Below are 19,598 nucleotides of genomic sequence, written 5' to 3'. Positions count from 1 at the left end.
TATAGATCAGAGAGCTGTACTGTAGCTACACGTTGAAATGGTTACTACTCTATAGACCAGAGAGCTGTACTGTAGCTACACGTTGAATTGGTTACTACTCTATAGACCAGAGAGCTGTACTGTAGCTACATGTTGAAATGGTGACTACTCTATAGACCAGAGAGCTGTACTGTATATACATGTTGAAATGGTTACTACTCTATAGACCAGAGAGCTGTACTGTAGCTACATGTTGAAATGGTTACTACTCTATAGACCAGAGAGCTGTACTGTAGCTACATGTTGAAATGGTTATTACTCTATAGACCAGAGAGCTGTACTGTAGCTACATGTTGAAATGGTTACTACGCTATAGACCAGAGAGCTGTACTGTAGCTACATATTGAAATGGTTACTACTCTATAGACCAGAGAGCTGTACTGTAGCTACATGTTGAAATGGTTACTACTCTATAGACCAGAGAGCTGTACTGTAGCTACATGTTGAAATGGTTACTACTCTATAGACCAGAGAGCTGTACTGTAGCTACATGTTGAAATGGTTACTACTCTATAGACCAGAGAGCTGTACTGTAGCTACAAGTTGAAATGGTTACTACTCTATAGACCAGAGAGCTGTACTGTAGCTAAACGTTGAATTGGTTACTACTCTATAGACCAGAGAGCTGTACTGTAGCTACATGTTGAAATGGTGACTACTCTATAGACCAGAGAGCTGTACTGTAGCTACACGTTGAAATGCTTACTACGCTATAGACCAGAGAGCTGTACTGTAGCTACATATTTAAATGGTTACTACTCTATAGACCAGAGAGCTGTACTGTAGCTACATGTTGAAATGGTTACTACTCTATAGACCAGAGAGCTGTAGCGTAGCTACATGTTGAAATGGTTACTACTCTATAGACCAGAGAGCTGTAGCTACATGTTGAAATAGTTACTACTCTGTAGACCAGAGAGCTGTAGCTACATGTTGAAATGGTTACTACTCTATAGACCAGAGAGCTGTACTGTAGCTACATGTTGAAATGGTTACTACTCTATAGACCAGAGAGCTGGAGCTACATGTTGAAATGGTTACTACTCTATAGACCAGAGAGCTGTTCTGTAGCTACATGTTGAAATGGTTACTACTCTATAGACCAGAGAGCTGTACTGTAGCTACATGTTGAAATGGTTACTACTCTATAGACCAGAGAGCTGTACTGTAGCTACACGTTGAAATGGTTACTACTCTATAGACCAGAGAGCTGTACTGTAGCTACATGTTGAAATGGTGACTACTCTATAGACCAGAGAGCTGTACTGTAGCTACATGTTGAAATGGTTACTACGCTATAGACCAGAGAGCTGTACTGTAGCTACATGTTGAAATGGTTACTACTCTATAGACCAGAGAGTTGTAGCTACATGTTGAAATAGTTACTACTCTATAGACCAGAGAGCTGTACTGTAGCTACATGTTGAAATGGTTACTACTCTATAGACCATTGAGCTGTAGCTACATGTTGAAATAGTTACTACTCTATAGACCAGAGAGCTGTACTGTAGCTACATGTTGAAATGGTTACTAGTCTACAGACCAGAGAGCTGTAGCTACATGTTGAAATGGTTACTACTCTCTAGACCAGAGAGCTGTACTGTAGCTACATGTTGAAATGGTTACTACTCTATAGACCATAGAGCTGTAGCTACATGTTGAAATGGTTACTACTCTATAGACCAGAGAGCTGTAGGTACATGTTGAAATGGTTACTACTCTATAGACCAGACAGCTGTACTGTAGCTACATGTTGAAATGGTTACTACTCTATAGACCAGAGAGCTGTACTGTAGCTACATGTTGAAATGGTTACTACTCTATAGACCAGAGAGCTGTACTGTAGCTACATGTTGAAATGGTTACTACTCTATAGACCAGAGAGCTGTAGCTACATGTTGAAATGGTTACTAATCTATAGACCAGAGAGCTGTACTGTAGCTACATGTTGAAATAGTTACTACTCTATAGACCAGAGAGCTGTACTGTAGCTACATGTTGAAATGGTTACTAGTCTATAGACCAGAGAGCTGTAGCTACATGTTGAAATGGTTACTACTCTATAGACCAGAGAGCTGTACTGTAGCTTCATGTTGAAAAGGTTACTACTCGATAGACCAGAGAGCTGTAGCTACATGTTGAAATGGTTACTACTCTATAGACCAGAGAGCTGTACTGTAGCTACATGTTGAAATGGTTACTACTCTATAGACCAGAGAGCTGTACTGTAGCTACATGTTGAAATGGTTACTACTCTATAGACCAGAGAAATGTACTGTAGCTACATGTTGAAATGGTTACTACTCTATAGACCAGAGAGCTGTACTGTAGCTACATGTTGAAATGGTTACTACTCTATAGACCAGAGAGCTGTACTGTAGCTACATGTTGAAATGGTTACTACTCTATAGACCAGAGAGCTGTACTGTAGCTACATGTTGAAATGGTTACTACGCTATAGACCAGAGAGCTGTACTGTAGCTACATATTGAAATGGTTACTACTCTATAGACCAGAGAGCTGTACTGTAGCTACATGTTGAAATGGTTACTACTCTATAGACCAGAGAGCTGTACTGTAGCTACATGTTGAAATGGTTACTACACTATAGACCAGAGAGCTGTACTGTAGCTACATGTTGAAATGGTTACTACTCTATAGATCAGAGAGCTGTACTGTAGCTACATGTTGAAATGGTTACTACTCTATAGACCAGAGAGCTGTACTGTAGCTACACGTTGAATTGGTTACTACTCTATAGACCAGAGAGCTGTACTGTAGCTACATGTTGAAATGGTGACTACTCTATAGACCAGAGAGCTGTACTGTAGCTACATGTTGAAATGGTTACTACGCTATAGACCAGAGAGCTGTACTGTAGCTACATGTTGAAATGGTTACTACTCTATAGACCAGAGAGCTGTACTGTAGCTACATGTTGAAATGGTTACTACTCTATAGACCAGAGAGCTGTACTGTAGCTACATGTTGAAATGGTTACTACGCTATAGACCAGAGAGCTGTACTGTAGCTACATGTTGAAATGGTTACTACTCTATAGACCAGAGAGCTGTACTGTAGCTACATGTTGAAATGGTTACTACTCTATAGACCAGAGAGCTGTACTGTAGCTACATGTTGAAATGGTTACTACTCTATAGACCAGAGAGCTGTACTGTAGCTACACGTTGAAATGGTTACTACTCTATAGACCAGAGAGCTGTACTGTAGCTACAAGTTGAAATGGTGACTACTCTATAGACCAGAGAGCTGTACTGTAGCTACACGTTGAATTGGTTACTACGCTATAGACCAGAGAGCTGTACTGTAGCTACATGTTGAAATGGTGACTACTCTATAGACCAGAGAGCTGTACTGTAGCTACATGTTGAAATGGTTACTACGCTATAGACCAGAGAGCTGTACTGTAGCTACATGTTGAAATGGTTACTACTCTATAGACCAGAGAGCTGTACTGTAGCTACATGTTGAAATGGTTACTACTCTATAGACCAGAGAGCTGTAGTGTAGCTACATGTTGAAATGGTTACTACTCTATAGACCAGAGAGCTGCTGTAGCTACATGTTGAAATGGTTACTACTCTATAGACCAGAGAGCTGTACTGTAGCTACATGTTGAAATGGTGACTACTCTATAGACCAGAGAGCTGTACTGTAGCTACATGTTGAAATGGTTACTACGCTATAGACCAGAGAGCTGTACTGTAGCTACATATTGAAATGGTTACTACTCTATAGACCAGAGAGCTGTAGCTACATGTTGAAATGGTTACTACTCTATAGACCAGAGAGCTGTACTGTAGCTACATGTTGAAATGGTTACTACTCTATAGACCAGAGAGCTGTACTGTAGCTACATGTTGAAATGGTTACTACTCTATAGACCAGAGAGCTGTACTGTAGCTACATGTTGAAATGGTTACTACTCTATAGACCAGAGAGCTGTACTGTAGCTACATGTTGAAATGGTTACTACTCTATAGACCATAGAGCTGTACTGTAGCTACATGTTGAAATGGTTAAGAAATCTACAAAACCGAATACTACACAGGAACATTCAATCTGCAGCTGTTTAAATACTTTATTCTGGTAAACGCGACCGAGAACCACTCTGAAAGATCCATTCTGGAGAACATTTCCCTATCGAATGACCATTGGTATACCTGACATACCCATTATAACAGACCTACAACTACGAAAGACTGATCTCTGGTGGACAAACCAGAGACTTTCTGTCGACTGACTTCAGCAGACGGATCGGCGATTTCAACAGACACATACAGGCGTAAATATATAAATTGCAATTCCTTCCGAATGAGCGTCTGTTCATGTGCAAAGTATTAGCATTTACATGAGCATAGTTATCAACTGTGTGTAGTGGGTCCATTCTCCATTCTGTCTTTCCCGCTCGTTATCTGTCCCCACCCCTTTCCATTGTCTACTAAGCCGCCATATCGGGCTTAGTCCACTAGGGACTTTTCATTGCATTGTGTTAGTAACCAATAACTATTGTTTGTGTTTATGTAATTCTGTGTGATTATTTAGTTACTAAATAATTATACAAATTGGCTTATAGCGGATTCATAATTTATGCTATGGTTCATGCAGCTATCCAAGGATTTTCAAACATTCAGAATGACTGATGAGGTAATAATACATTAATGTGACTGTAAATCGATAAGATATGAAAATATCTGAAGAGTTAAATCCGGGAAATAGTAACTCTTTAAACAACATTTTCCCGGGGTGCCCCAACTTCCTAGTTAAAGTTTACATGATTAGTTTAATCACGTAATAATTACACAGAGAATTGATCATATAACATTCTTCACTTTAATGATAGTCAAGACACACCCCTATCCTCAAGTGGTCCAGGAATTGCCAAAAGTCCTCACAAGGATAGTAAAACAAGGAAAATTCTCCCTCGTGGGGACAAAGGCTATTTTAAGCTTAGGGGTTAAGGAAAGGAAAAAAAGGATTTCAAATGGAAATCAAATTGTGGGGTTATGGTGTGTGTGACTGTGTACACGAGAGAGGGCGAGACAGACATACAAAACATTTTACACACACAATAAATTAATGTCATAGCACAAATTAATGTACACTTTGAGACAAAAACAGATAAAGGCTTGGTGTACCACAGGTGCGTTAGGTTGCTAACCTATTTAGACTGAAATCACTAAACGGCTGTTGCAACCACAGTATTTCATTTTCAGAGGCTAGAATCCACAAGCTAAAGTCTTAATACCAGACAGATGTAATAGTTCCTCAAGTCCTTTAATATAACTGTATAGGACTACAGTTTGTTGTGGGGTATTAAGGTAGGTTACAGTCTAGTGGCAGATGACCTGTAATACAATATCTTGTGTTGGCTGAAACAGTAACCCAGTATTATGGAATGTATCATTCATATACATACATACATACATACATACATACATACATACATACATACATACATACATACATACATACATACATACATACATACATACATACATACATACATACATACATACATACATACATATATATATATAGTAGGACCTATGTGTTGGCTGCAACACTGCCCTTCTTGTCACTGAAGAAGCTCCTGAGAATGAGAACCTGTCCAATGCTGACAGTGAAAAGGATTATAGTTTCTCCTATGGACCAATAGGACACGCGCTCATGGAGGTCCTCTGCTCTGATGCGGTCATGAGCCTCCCGTAACCGATACCAGGTCTGAGAGTCAGACACTACCTTCAGGATCTCATGGATGGACAGACAGGCCGACTCCATCTGGAGAAGAGACAAGATTAATATTAGATTATTATTAATACATCCTTAGAGGGGCAATCTGCAGTTGAAACAACATAGAGTTGGGGCCCTATCTAGAAACAACCTCTAAAGGCCCTGGTGGAGATTTCAAAGGATTGGGTATGTATCAGCCTACAGAGATCTACTACCATGTTGCTTATACCCATGGCATTTTCTCCCATCCTCGGGGGTGGGGTTAGTTAGTCATATATAGCTCTAGGAGTAAGGGATGGTTTCTGGATGGGCCTAGCTGCAAAGGTACCTAGAGGTTAGCTGCGCTTAGCAACACAGATCTAGTGACATACACTAGCGCTGCTTTCAATAGAATTGGGTTGCACAAAAACAATTAGCTGGGAAGCCAGAAGTTAAAAACAATTCTATTTCAACTTACTGTACCTGTGGGCAGGAAGGTTGGTCATAATGACGGCGGTATTTGAGACCAAATATCTAAAAGGATCATATTTAAAACAGACGTTCCAAACGTGGATCTTTTTTAGACCCACTTCCTCTCGGCTTACCTCATGTCAAAATAAAAGTCCTGCACAATATGTGGAAGAAAATAGAATAATTTGTGGGTGGCTTTTATCATACAGTCCCGTGGACCGTTGGTGCAACCCATTCCAATTGAATGCAGCGCTAGTGTATGTGGGTGGCTTTTATCATACAGTCCCGTGGACCGTTGGTGCAACCCATTCCAATAGAATGCAGCACTAGTGTATGTCAATAGACCCGCGTTGCTAAGAGCAGCTAACCTCTAAGTACCTTTCCAGCTAGGTCTTCTGTGATCTACTGTACCTGTGTCAGTGATCTTACCTTTATTAGTTATATAAAATGGCATAGATATCTAGATTATTAGATTCACATGCTGAACAAAAATATAAATCCAATCATTTCAAAAGTTGTACTGAGTTACAGTTCATAGACGTTAAATGAGTCAATTGAAATTCATTAGGCCTTAATCTATGGATTTCACATGATTGGGCATAGGCCCACCCACTTGGCAGCCATGCCCACCAACTGGGGAGCAAGGCCCAGTCAATCCAAATGAGTTCTTCCCCACAAAGGGGTTTTATTAGACAGAAATACTCCTCAGGACCCTCCACCCCCCTCAGATGATCCTGCAGGTGAAGAAGCCGGATGTGGAGGGTCTGGGTTGGCATGGTTACACGTGGTCTGTGGTTGAGGCCTCTTGGACGTGCTGACAAATTCTCTAAAACGATGTTGGAGGCAGCTTATGGTAGCGAAATGAACACTCAATTCTCTGGCAACAGCTCTGGTGGACATTCCTGCAGTCAGCATGCCAATTGCACCTCCCTCAAAACTTGAGACACCTGTGGCATGGTGTTGTGTGACTAAACTGCACATTTTAAAGTGGCCTTTCATTGTCCCTAGCAGAAGGTGCACCTGTGTAATAATCATGCTGTTTAGTCAGCTTCTTGATATGCCACACCTGTCAGGTGGTTGGATTATCTTGGCAAAGGAGAAATGCTCACTAACAGGGATGTAAACAAATGTACGCACAAAATAAGAGCAAAATAAGCTTTTTGTGCGTACGGAACATTTCTGGGATTTATATTTCAGCTCATGAAACACGGGACCAACACTTTACTTGTTGCGTTTATATTGTGTTTTTATATACAGTGCATTCGGAAAGTATTCAGACCCCTACCCCTTTTCCACATTTTGCGATGTTACAACCTTATTCTAAAATTGCTAAAATTACATTTTTTCCTCATTAATCTACACACAATACCCCAAAATGACAAAGCAAAAACAGGTTAGAATTTCTCAAATGTATTAAAAATAAAACAGAAATGCCTTATTTAAAAAAGTATTTGGACCCTTTCCTATGAGACTCAGAACTGAGCTCAGGTGCATCCTGTTTCCATTGATCATCCTTGAGATGTTTCTACAACTTGATATGTCCACCTGTGGTAAATACAATTGATTGGACATAATTTGGAAAGACAAACATCTGTCTGTATAAGGTCCCACAGTTGATGGTGCATGGAAGGGTACAAAAAAAATCTCTGCAGCATTGAAGGTCCCCAAGCAAACAGTGGCCTCCGTCATTCTTTAATGGAAGAAGTTTGGAACTCTTCCTAGAGCTGGCCACCCGGCCAAACTGAGCAAATCGGGGGAGAAGGGCCTTGGTCAGGGTGGTGACCAAGAACCCAATGGTCACAGACAGAGCGCCAGAGTTCCTCTGTGGAGATGGGAGAACCTTCCAGAAGGACAGCCATCTCTGCAGCACTCCACCAATCAGGCCTTTATGGTAAAGTAGCCAGACGGAAGCCACTCCTCAGTAAAAAGCACATGACAGCCCGCTTGGAGTTTGCCGAAAGGCACCTAAAGGACTAACCATGAGAAACAAAATTCTCTAGTATGATGAAATCAAGATTGAACTCTTTGGCCTGAATGCCAAGCGTCATGTCCTGGAACCATTCCTACGGTGACACATGGTGGTGGCAGCATCATGTCTGGAGGAAACCTGGCTCCATCCCTATGGCGAAGCATGGTGGTGGTAGCATCATGTCTGTAGGAAACCTGGCACCATCCCTATGGCGAAGCATGGTGGTGGTAGCGTCATGTCCTGGAACCATTCCTACGGTGACACATGGGGGTGGTAGCATCATGTCTGGAGGAAACCTGGCTCCATCCCTATGGCGAAGCATGGTGGTGGTAGCGTCATGTCCTGGAACCATTCCTACAGTGACACATGGTGGTGGTAGCATCATGTCTGGAGGAAACCTGGCTCCATCCCTACGGCGAAGCATGGTGGTGGTAGCGTCATGTCCTGGAACCATTCCTACGGTGACACATGGTGGTGGTAGCATCATGCTGTGGGGATGTTTTTCAGTGGCAGGGACTGGGAAGACTAGTCAGGATCGAGGGAAAGATGAATGGAGCAAAGTACAGAGAGATCCTTGATGAAAACCTGCGCCAGAGCACTCAGGAACTCAGGCTGGGGCGAAGGTTCACCTTCCAGCAGGACAACAACCCTAAGCAAACAGCCAAGACAACACATGAGTTGCTTTGGGACAAGTCCCTGAATGTCTTTGAGTGGCCCAGCCAGAACCCGGACTTAACCTGTTAGGGCTAGGGGGCAGTATTGACACGGCTGGATAAAAAAACATACCCGATTTAATCTGGTTACCACTCCTACCCAGTAACTAGAATATGCATATACTTATTACATATGGATAGAAAACACCCTAAATTTTCTAAAACTGTTTGAATGGTGTCTGTGAGTTCTAATTTTAATTATTTAATTTGTGACGCTGACTTGACTGCCGGTTATTGGAGGGAAACGATTTCCTCAACATCAATGCCATAGTAAAACGCTGTTTTTTGATATAAATATGAACTTGATAGAACTAAAAATGCATGCATTGTCTAACATAATGTCCTAGGAGTGTCATCTGATGGAGATTGTAAAAGGTTAGTGCATCATTTTAGCTGGTTTTATGGTTTTGGTGACCCTGTCTTTGAATTGACAAAACATTACACACAACTCTTGTAAATGTACTGTCCTAACATACTCTAAATTTATGCTTTCGCCGTAAAACCTTTTTGAAATCGTAAAACGTGGTTAGATTAAGGAGATGTTTATCTTTCAAAGGGTGTAAAATAGTTGTATGTTTGAAAAATTTGAATTTTGACATTTATTTGGATTCAAATTTGCCGCTCTTGAAATGGACCTGCTGTTGATGGAGTGCACCACGGGTGGCACGCTAGCGTCCCACCTAGCCCATAGAGGTTAAACCCAATCGGACATCTCTGGCGAGACCTGAAAATAGCTGTGCAGCGACGCTCCCCATCCAACCTGACAAGAGCTTGAGAGGATCTTCAGAGAAGAATGGGAGTGACTTCCCAAAATACAGGTGTGCCAAGCTTGTAGCATCATACCCAAGAAGACTCGAGGCTGTAATCGCTGCCAAAGGTGCTTCGACAAAGTACTGAGTAAAGGGTCTGTATACTTATGTAAATGTGACTCACCACCTGGATTCCATCTTGTAGCAACATTTGAATTTCTGGTTTTTACATTGGATAAAAGTAGAGACTCAGAGCTACAAAATGGTATATCATACACTGCATTTGAGGAAACAATGGGAAAGTAATTCTGCTTAGAAAGTCGATCAAGTTGTAAAATCCCTTTTGAGAAAACCATCTTTCAATGTTTTGGTATCTGGTGAAGAGCTCTTACTATTAGCGATCGACCAATTATGATTTTTCAACGCCGATGCCGATTATTGGAGGCCCAAAAAAGCTGCTACCGATTAAATCGGCCGATTTTTTTTTGTTTATTTGTAATAATGACAATTACAACAATACTGAATGAACACTTAATTTAACTTAATATAATACATCAATTTAACTTAATATAATACATCAATAAAATCAACTTAGCCTCAAATAAATAATGAAACATGTTCAATTTGGTTTAAATAATGCAAAAAAGTGTTAGAGAAGAAAGTAAAAGTGCAATTTGTGCCATGTAAAAAAGCTAACGTTTAAGTTCCTTGCTCAGAACATGGGAACATATGAAAGCTGGTGGTTCCTTTTAACATGAGTATTCAATATTCCCAGGTAAGAAGTTTTAGGTTGTAGTTATTAAAGGAATTATAGGACTATTTCTCTATACGATTTGTATTTCATAAACTTTGACTATTGGATGTTCTTATAGGCACTTTAGTATTGCCAGTGTAACAGTATAGCTTCCGTCCCTCTCCTCGCTCCTACCTGGGCTCGAACCAGGAACACATCGACAACAGCCACCCTCGAAGTAGCGATACCCATGCAGAGCAAGGGGAACAACTACTCCAAGTCTCAGAGCGAGTGATGTTTGAAACGCTATTAGCGCACCCGCTAACTAGCTAGCCATTTCACATCGGTTACACTAGCCTAATCTTGGGAGTTGACAGGCTTGAAGTCATAAACAGCGCAATGCATTGCGAAGAGCTGCTGGCAAAACGCACGAAAGTGCTGTTTGAATGAATGCTTACGAGCCTGCTGGTGCCTACCACCGCTCAGTCAGACTGATCTATCAAATCATAGACTTAATTATAATATAATAAACACACAGAAATACGAGCCATAGGTCTTTAATATGGTCGAATCCGGAAACTATAATCTCGAAAACAAAACATTTTTTTCTTTCAGTGAAATACGGAACCGGTCCGTATTTTATCTAACGGGTGGCATCCCTAAGTCTAAATATTCCTGTTACATTGCACAACCTTCAATGGTATGTCATAATTACGTACAATTCTGGCAAATTAGTTCACAACGAGCCAGGCAATGAACGCAAGAGCAGTGACACAATTTCATGTTAGCAGGCAATATTAACTAAATATGCAGGTTTAAAAATATGTACTTGTGTATTGATTTTAAAGAAAGGCATTGATGTTTATGGTTAGGTACATTGGTGCAACGACAGTACTTTTTTCGCAAATGTGCTTGTTAAATCATCACCCGTTTGTCGAAGTAGGCTGTGATTCGATGAGAAATTAACAGGCACCACATTGATTATATGCAACGCAGGACACGTTAGATAAACTAGTAATATCATGTCGTGTCTTTGGGGTACCATTAAACTGAAGACATGTTTATCAATTAACTCCCTGTAATTATTATCACGCGATCAAACTGATTCATCGTTTCATTGTAATTAACTAGGAGATCGGGGCACCAAGGAAAATATTCAGATTACAAAGTTATAATTTTCCTAATATAACTTTCCTATATTATAACATTATATTCTATTATAGTATAGGCCGATTATCTTCTGGTTTAAATGGTGTATTTTACCTCGCGTCCAGTCTCATTCCAAACGTCGTAAATTGTTGTATCTGCACGAACCCAGTCTTTACTAAAATCATCCATACATCAATTGTCTTAAAATCATTTATTTACTAAACTAAGTAATTCACAGAAAGTATACAAACAGTAATTATCATCACAAAGAATTGGTAGAGTAATGTGCCCTAGTGGTCTAAACAGGCGTGGCTGGTGTCTTGTAGAACAATGGGTCATAAAATGTTCAGCTGAGGATGCACACAGTTCATTAATATTAAATGACATGCTAATCCGTTGCACATGATCTCTCTCTCTCTCTCTCTCTCTCTCTCTCTCTCTCTCTCTCTCTCTCTCTCTCTCTCTCTCTCTCTCTCTCTCTCTCTCTCTCTCTCTCTCTCTCTCTCTCTCTCTCTCTCTCTCTCTCTCTCTCTCTCTCTCTCTCTCTCTCTCTCTCTCTCTCTCTCTCTCTCTCTCTCTCTCTCTCTCTCTCTCTCTCTCTCTCTCTCTCTGGGCAGTATTGACACGGCTGGATAAAAAAACATACCCGATTTAATCTGGTTACCACTCCTACCCAGTAACTAGAATATACTTATTACATATAGATAGAAAACACCCTAAATTTTCTAAAACTGTTTGAATGGTGTCTGTGAGTATAACAGAACTCAAATGGCAGGTCAAAACCTGAGAGATTCCTTTACAGGAAGTGGCCTGTCTGACCATTTCTTGAACTTCTTTTCCATCTCTATCATTTACTAAGGATCTCTGCTCTAACGTGACACTTCCTACGTCGTCCATAGGCGCTCAGAGCCCGGGAAAAAACAGAATGTCGTCATTCCAGCCCCAGGCTGAAACACATTATCGCCTTTCTCAAGTGGCCGATCAAGGGACACTGGGCTTAGGCGCGTGACCCCGACCGCCCCCGCCTTTGGGATTTTTTTCCTCTGTTTGCCAAAAAGGAGATTCCCTGTCGGAATATTATCGCTTTTCTACGAGAAAAATGTCGTAAAAATTGATTTTAAACAGCGGTTGACATGCTTCGAAGTACGGTAATGGAATATTTAGAATTTTATTGTCACGAATTGCGCGCGACACTTCTTTACTATTTCGGATAGTGTCTTGAACGCACGAACAAAACGCCGCTATTCGGATATAACGATGGATTATTTTGGACCAAACCAACATTTGTTATTGAAGTAGCAGTCCTGGGTGTGCATTCTGACAAAGACAACAAAAGGTAATCAAACTTTTATAATAGTAAATATGATTATGGTGAGTGCTAAACTTGCCGGGTGTCTAAATAGCGAGCCCGTGATGCCTGGGCTATGTACTTAGAATATTGCAAAATGTGCTTTCACCAAAAGCTATTTTAAAATCGGACATATCGAGTGCATAGAGGAGGTCTGTATCTATAATTCTTAAAATAATTGTTATGCTTTTTGTGAACGTTTATCGTGAGTAATTTAGTAAAATGTTAGCGAATTCCCGGAAGTTTGCGGGGGTATGCTAGTTCTGAACGTCACATGCTAATGTAAAAAGCTGGTTTTTTATATAAATATGAACTTGATTGAACAAAACATGCATGTATTGTATAACATAATGTCCTAGGGTTGTCATCTGATGAAGATCATCAAAGGTGAGTGCTGCATTTAGCTGTCTTCTGGGTTTTGGTGACATTATATGCTGGCTTGAAAAATGGGTGTCTGATTATTTCTGGCTTGGTACTCTGCTGACATAATCTAATGTTTTGCTTTCGTTGTAAAGCCTTTTTGAAATCGGACAGTGTGGTTAGATTAACGAGAGTCTTGTCTTTAAATAGCTGTAAAATAGTCATATGTTTGAGAAATTGAAGTAATAGGATTTTTAAGATTTTGAAAATCGCGCCACAGGCTGCCAGTGGCTGTTACGTAGGTGGGACGAATTCGTCCCGCCTAGCCCAGAGAGGTTAATGTCGTCATAGAATGGATGTTTCGTTGGTCTTCGCGTTCAATGATATTAATTATTAGTCTGCAGCTAAGTAAATTATATCAAAGACTTGTTCTTATTCTGTCGGTATCGATAGTCTAAAAGTTAACCACGTGGTATAGTTCACTTTCAGTAGAGTACTTGGATGGTCAAACCTATTGGCCAACTCGCAATGGAGTGGAGGCTGGGTCTCCTAGACAAGTAAATCAGGGTGGGTTTTATAGTGACCATAGAACAGGCTTGTCAAATGACGCCTGGTCCTGTCTGTGTCCCTGTGGCGATGACTGAGTTAAGCTTGGTACAGAAATACAATTCTATCACATTAACATCAGTACATAGCATCTCAATGTATTACAAATAGCTTTATCCTTATTAATACATTTTATACAACCATGTGGATGCAAGTCTCATCGCTGAGGCTATTATATAAACCGTTTTATGGTAATATGGCTATATTGTCTCTTCTGAGTATCACAAAATTGTACCAAGCGGACCAGTTCGTAGCTGGATTCTTCACCTATCTTTCATACCTTCTCCAGAACACAAATGTCACTCGGTTCCCCAATTCTGTGAGTTGGAAGAATTTCCTGTGTCTCTCTATGGGCCATGTGGCCAGAGACTCTTCTCTGGAATTTTACCACTCCTTCACACAGGGACTGGGTGGGGGAAGGTAGGTTGGGGGATGGTGCAAGGGGGTCAACTGTCCTCCCTGTACTCAAAGAGGCCAACGTCATGACAATCATCAACCATGTGTAGTTAACTAGTGATTATGTTAAGATTGATAGTTTTTTATAAGATACGTTTAATGCTAGCTAGCAACTTACCTTAGCTTCTTGCTGCCCTCGCGTAACAGGTAGTCAGCCTGCCATGCAGGCTCCTCGTGGAGTGCAATGTAAGGCAGGTGGTTAGAGCGTTGGACTAGTAACCAGAAGGTTGCAAAAACGAATCCCCCCTGAACAAGGCAGTTAACCCCCGTTCCTAGGCCGTCATTGAAAATAAGAATGTGTTCTTAATCCGACTTGCCGAGTTAAAAAGGTGTAAAATATATATATATATATATATATATATATATATATATATATATATATATTTTTATATATAAATAAATAAAAATTGGCGGCCAAAAATACCGATTGTTATGAAAACTTCAAATCGGACCTAATTAAATCGGCCATTCCGATTAATCGGTCGACCTCTACTTACTATTGGAGAGCCCTTCATTGTCTACACCCATTCAACATTGTTCACACCCTCTTAAGCCTTAGCCCAACCCATCTCTTTAAGGGTTGAGCCGAGCGTTCTGTCCTAACTTGCCAACTTCCAGACATCTAAGAGAGAGAGAGAACATCTCACTGAACATTACTCGCCCTAGCAGAGCTGGTTAGGCTGTTACAGTATGTTATCTAGAGCGTTGGTGACTGCAACTGTGCTGTCAGATTGTCCGTTTGTAAATTCAGTGCGTTTTGCGTTCAGAGTGCACAATGGAGGCTCTGGCCAATTGGCTAGCTCCTTCGATACATAATGAGAGAACACCCCACTCTGACCATTTTACTCCCCCTAGCAGAGCTGGTTAGGCAGTTTATGTTATCCAGAGCGTTGGTGACTAACTGCGCAGCTGGCAACAATTGAATTACGCTTTGTTGCCGATGTTTACTGACAACGGACATATTCAACGGGTGCGCTCAATAATGCATCAGTTATTCTGCGCTGTGGCACACTAAGACGAGAGTCTGTTGTTAAGAAATGTAGCTAGATAGCTAGCTAGGTAAACAATGAATCCCAACGCATGACGTAATGTTAGTTAGCATGCCAGCCAGCTAATGTTAGCTAGCTAACAGTACAATAGCTTGAAATTTAAATATTTTGTCAATTCGTGTGGAGTCTTTTGTTAACTTCTTTGGGATAGGGGGCAGTATTTTCACGGCCGGATAAAAAAACGTACCCGATTTAATCTGGTTACTACTCCTGCCCAGAAACTAGAATATGCATATAATTAGTAGATTTGGATAGAAAACACTCTGAAGTTTCTAAAACTGTTTGAATGGTGTCTGAGTATAACAGAACTCAGATGGCAGGCTGTATGGAACCTGAGAAGATTCCATACAGGAAGTGCCCTGTCTGACAATTTGTTGTCCTTCTGTTGCATCTCTATCGACATTACAGCATCTGTGCTGTAACGTGACACTTTCTAAGGTTTCCATTGGCTCTCTAAAGCCGCCAGAAAGTGGAATGGGGTGTCTGCTGTCTCTGGGCAAAGAACAGCAGCAGAGTTTGTAAATGGTCAGCCTGGGGACAGTGAGACTGAGATGCGCATTCACAAGACTTCTCAATTTTTTTCTTTCAGCCTTTGGATGAATACAACGTTGCCCGGTTGGAATATTATCGCTATTTTACGAGAAAAATCGCATAAAAATTGATTTTAAACAGCGTTTGACATGCTTCTAAGTACGGTAATGGAATATATTTATTTTTTTTGTCACGAAATGCGCTCGCGCGTTACCCCTTCGGATAGTGACCTGAACGCACGAACAAAACGGAGGTATTTGGATATAATTATGGATTATTTGGAACCAAAACAACATTTGTTGTTGAAGTAGAAGTCCTGGGAGTGCATTCTGACGAAGAACAGCAAAGGTAATCCAATTTTTCTAATAGTAATTCTGAGTTTAGTGAGCCCCAAACTTGGTGGGTGTCAAATTAGCTAGCCTGTGATGGCCGAGCTATGTACTCAGAATATTGCAAAATGTGCTTTCGCCGAAAAGCTATTTTAAAATCTGACATAGCGTTTGCATAAAAGAGTTCTGTATCTATAATTCTTAAAATAATTGTTATGTATTTTGTCAACGTTTATCATGAGTAATTTAGTAAATTCACCAGAAGTTTTCAGTGGGTATGCTAGTTCTGAACATCACATGCTAATGTAAAAAGCTGGTTTTTGATATAAATATGAACTTGATTGAACAAAACATGCATGTATTGTATAACATAATGTCCTAGGAGTGTCATCTGATGAAGATCAAAGGTTAGTGCTGCATTTAGCTGTGGTTTGGGTTTATGTGACATATATGCTTGCTTGGAAAATGGCTGTGTGATTATTTGTGTCTATGTACTCTCCTAACATAATCTAATCTAATGTTTTGCTTTCGCTGTAAAGCCTTTTTGAAATCGGACAATGTGGTTAGATTAACGAGAGTCTTATCTTTAAAATGGTGTAAAATAGTTGATTGTTTGAGAAAATGTAATTGTGGTATTTTAGTTGGTTTTGTATTTCGCGCCGTGCGATGCCATTGGCTGTTGGCTAGGGGTTCCGCTAGCGGAACGTCTGTCCTCAACAGGTTAAGACATGTAGCTAGCTAGACAATGGACCATAAACAACTCATGACGTTACTACCCTGCATGAATCTGCAGGTAGTTAACAAAAGAGCTGCATTTGACACGATTACCTAGACTTACTGACCAGCTCCAATAGACAGACGCGTGCTATATGGCAGACCAATCCAAACTCATCTCTCAGCATGTCCAGCCCACTCATTATCTCAGCCTATCAAGGCTAGCGGGAAGGTTGATTACTTTTTCTGTGGCTAAACCAACTAGGCTTGTAATTTAACAATTTTATCTGTATTTACAGATGGCATACAAGTTTGATATTAAGGCACATGAAAGTTCACATGTTCGAGAAGGCAATTCTGCCAAAACAAACACATTTTGATAAATTATTTTTTACGTTCCAACAGCCTCCTGTGAAGTCGGGACTTGCGACATACACCTAGTTTCCTGAATCGGGTCAGAAGTGATAGTTTTTTTTTATTTAGAATAAATTAGCAAAAAATTCTAAAAACAGCTTTTGCTTTGTCATGATGGGGTATTGTGTGTAGATTGAGGGGGGGAAAACTAGTCAGTTTTAGAATAAGGCTGTAACAAAATGTGGAACAAGTCAAGGGGTCTGAATACTTTCAGAATACACTGTATATAGTATTATATTTTGATCTTACATGTGTTAGGGTTGATCTTACCTGTGTCAGTCAAATGTATATGTAATATAATTAAAGTTTAATATATTGTTTTACCTGTGTCAGTCAAATGTAATATAATTAAAATGTAATATAACATTGTTTTACCTGTGTCAGGGCAGTGTCTCTGTTCATGTCAGGCAGTAGGGGTCTCTCCTCTCCGGACCTGAAGTCCAGGTAGACGGTCTTGTGGGAGAAGGTAGAGAACTCGTTGCTGAAGCAGACCTTGTAGGTTCCTTTCATAGTGGTGGTGTGAGAGAAGCTATCATACTGCTTCTTCCTCTCCTGATACAGGACGTTGTTCACTGGATCTGTTACAAAGCAGTCCACATCATAGTTCCCTCCTGCAATCACCTGGTATACACAACATGGAGGGATTAGGATGATGGTATGGAAACACACTTAGAGTAATTCAGCCCTTACGAAAAACGATTGCAGTCAGAGTGCAGTACGCTGCAAATACTGCGTCCAAAATACGTTTTTTTTTACTGCAGTAATTTTGCAGTGTAACTGCAGTTAGAGTGCTGTATAACCGCAGTTACTACACTTTTACTGAGGTTTCAAAACTGCAATATTTTTTTGCATTCTTCCAGTGAGGGTGATGGGACAATTAATGGGATCACTTAAAGTAGTTCAATGCACTAACTCAACCATATGGGGAAATGGCATAACTCCACATATTGAATCACTTACTTGAAAGTCTAGGTCAAACTTCACTCCATTCTGGAGCTCTTCATAGAAACATTGCTTGTCGTTATCAGGTAACTCAAACGTCAACTCCGTGGAACAAACAACGATCACATGCAACATCAAACTACATAGTCCAAGGGAACGCATTCTGTAGGCTAATTGCTGTGAAAATGTGGTTATAAATGAAAGCTACACCAACTAACAGTTGAAGTCGCAGCCAGTCACTTCATCAATGTTTCTGTGATGACAGGGTGATATAAAAAAAAAAAGTTTGGGAAGCTCCCACCCATAGAGAATGATAGAGAAAGCATCCTTATATTGTTCTTAGTTTGGAATCTGAGAGGCACAGAAAGCACCATTGAGGCGATCTCAATTTGAAATAGTATTTTTTTTCACGATTGGCCAATCCCTCCTAATGAGGCTATTGGACATGATAAGGTCATCAGGAGGGATCAGACAATAAAGTTGGAAGCCCCACCCAGTTGACTACGTTAAAATGGTGGAAGCCATCAATGGCGCTGTCTATGTCTTAATGACATTTTGGCTACTAGAGGCCTCTATCATTCTCTATGCTCCCACCATAACCGACGTGGCATCAGAAGGAAACACTTCCGGGTTACGATTATTTCTTACAAACTATTTTATTTTATACAATTTGGACCATGTTCAGCGATTTGGAAACTGTTGAGCTTGAAATCACTTGTTTTCCGTTACATGGATTTTAGTTATAGTAATGCAACATTTTGTAAACGTGATGATTACGTTGTATCACTGGGGGAAGTCGATTATGCTCAGCCGCGGAGCACCGGTTTATGGCCCGTGACGTGAACGGGCAAAAACGGTGAGGGAGGAGCACCCATTTCAAATCGAAATGTAACAGGCAGCATGGTGAATCGTCCAGAAAGACACAACATCTATTTTCCATATGTTTGAATTTTATAACTAGTTTTCATTGGGAAGGCAGATACGCATTCACTTGTACATGTGAAAACAGAATCCTACTCACCCCTCGTGCTTAATTACTTCTCTTTTGTTTTGAGGCGACTTCTCTGTTTGCTTTGCCTGGCACCTCGCTCACGCCCGGAAGATAACCCGCTTTCCCAAAACGAACGCAATCAATTTTCACCCAGGGCAAAACACGCCTATTTGGGCGCAAGGGCCAGGTTAATGGAATCCCATCATTGTAGTGGCAGTTGTTACAGGTAAACAACACCGATACGGGGAACCTGAATCTGCCCGAATGTTACGTCACTGTCAACACTGTCTACGCGACTTTAG

General features: G+C 40.6%; 1 protein-coding gene across 1 annotated transcript; it reads right to left on the bottom strand.

Moving 5' to 3' along the window:
- Positions 1-4,875: 4,875 nt before the first annotated feature.
- Positions 4,876-18,554, bottom strand: tmed3 (transmembrane emp24 protein transport domain containing 3). The gene is given in 3 exon segments (NM_001146394.1): positions 4,876-5,841; positions 17,739-17,984; positions 18,324-18,554. Coding segments are annotated over 3 exon segments (624 nt in total). The 5' UTR covers positions 18,468-18,554; the 3' UTR covers positions 4,876-5,607.
- Positions 18,555-19,598: the final 1,044 nt, after the last annotated feature.

The sequence above is a fragment of the Salmo salar genome, chromosome ssa11, assembly GCF_905237065.1.
Source record: "Salmo salar chromosome ssa11, Ssal_v3.1, whole genome shotgun sequence".
In the NCBI taxonomy this organism is placed as follows: domain Eukaryota; kingdom Metazoa; phylum Chordata; class Actinopteri; order Salmoniformes; family Salmonidae; genus Salmo; species Salmo salar.
The sequence above is the reverse complement of the archived record's forward strand: the minus strand, read 5'-3'. Positions and strand labels throughout refer to the sequence as shown.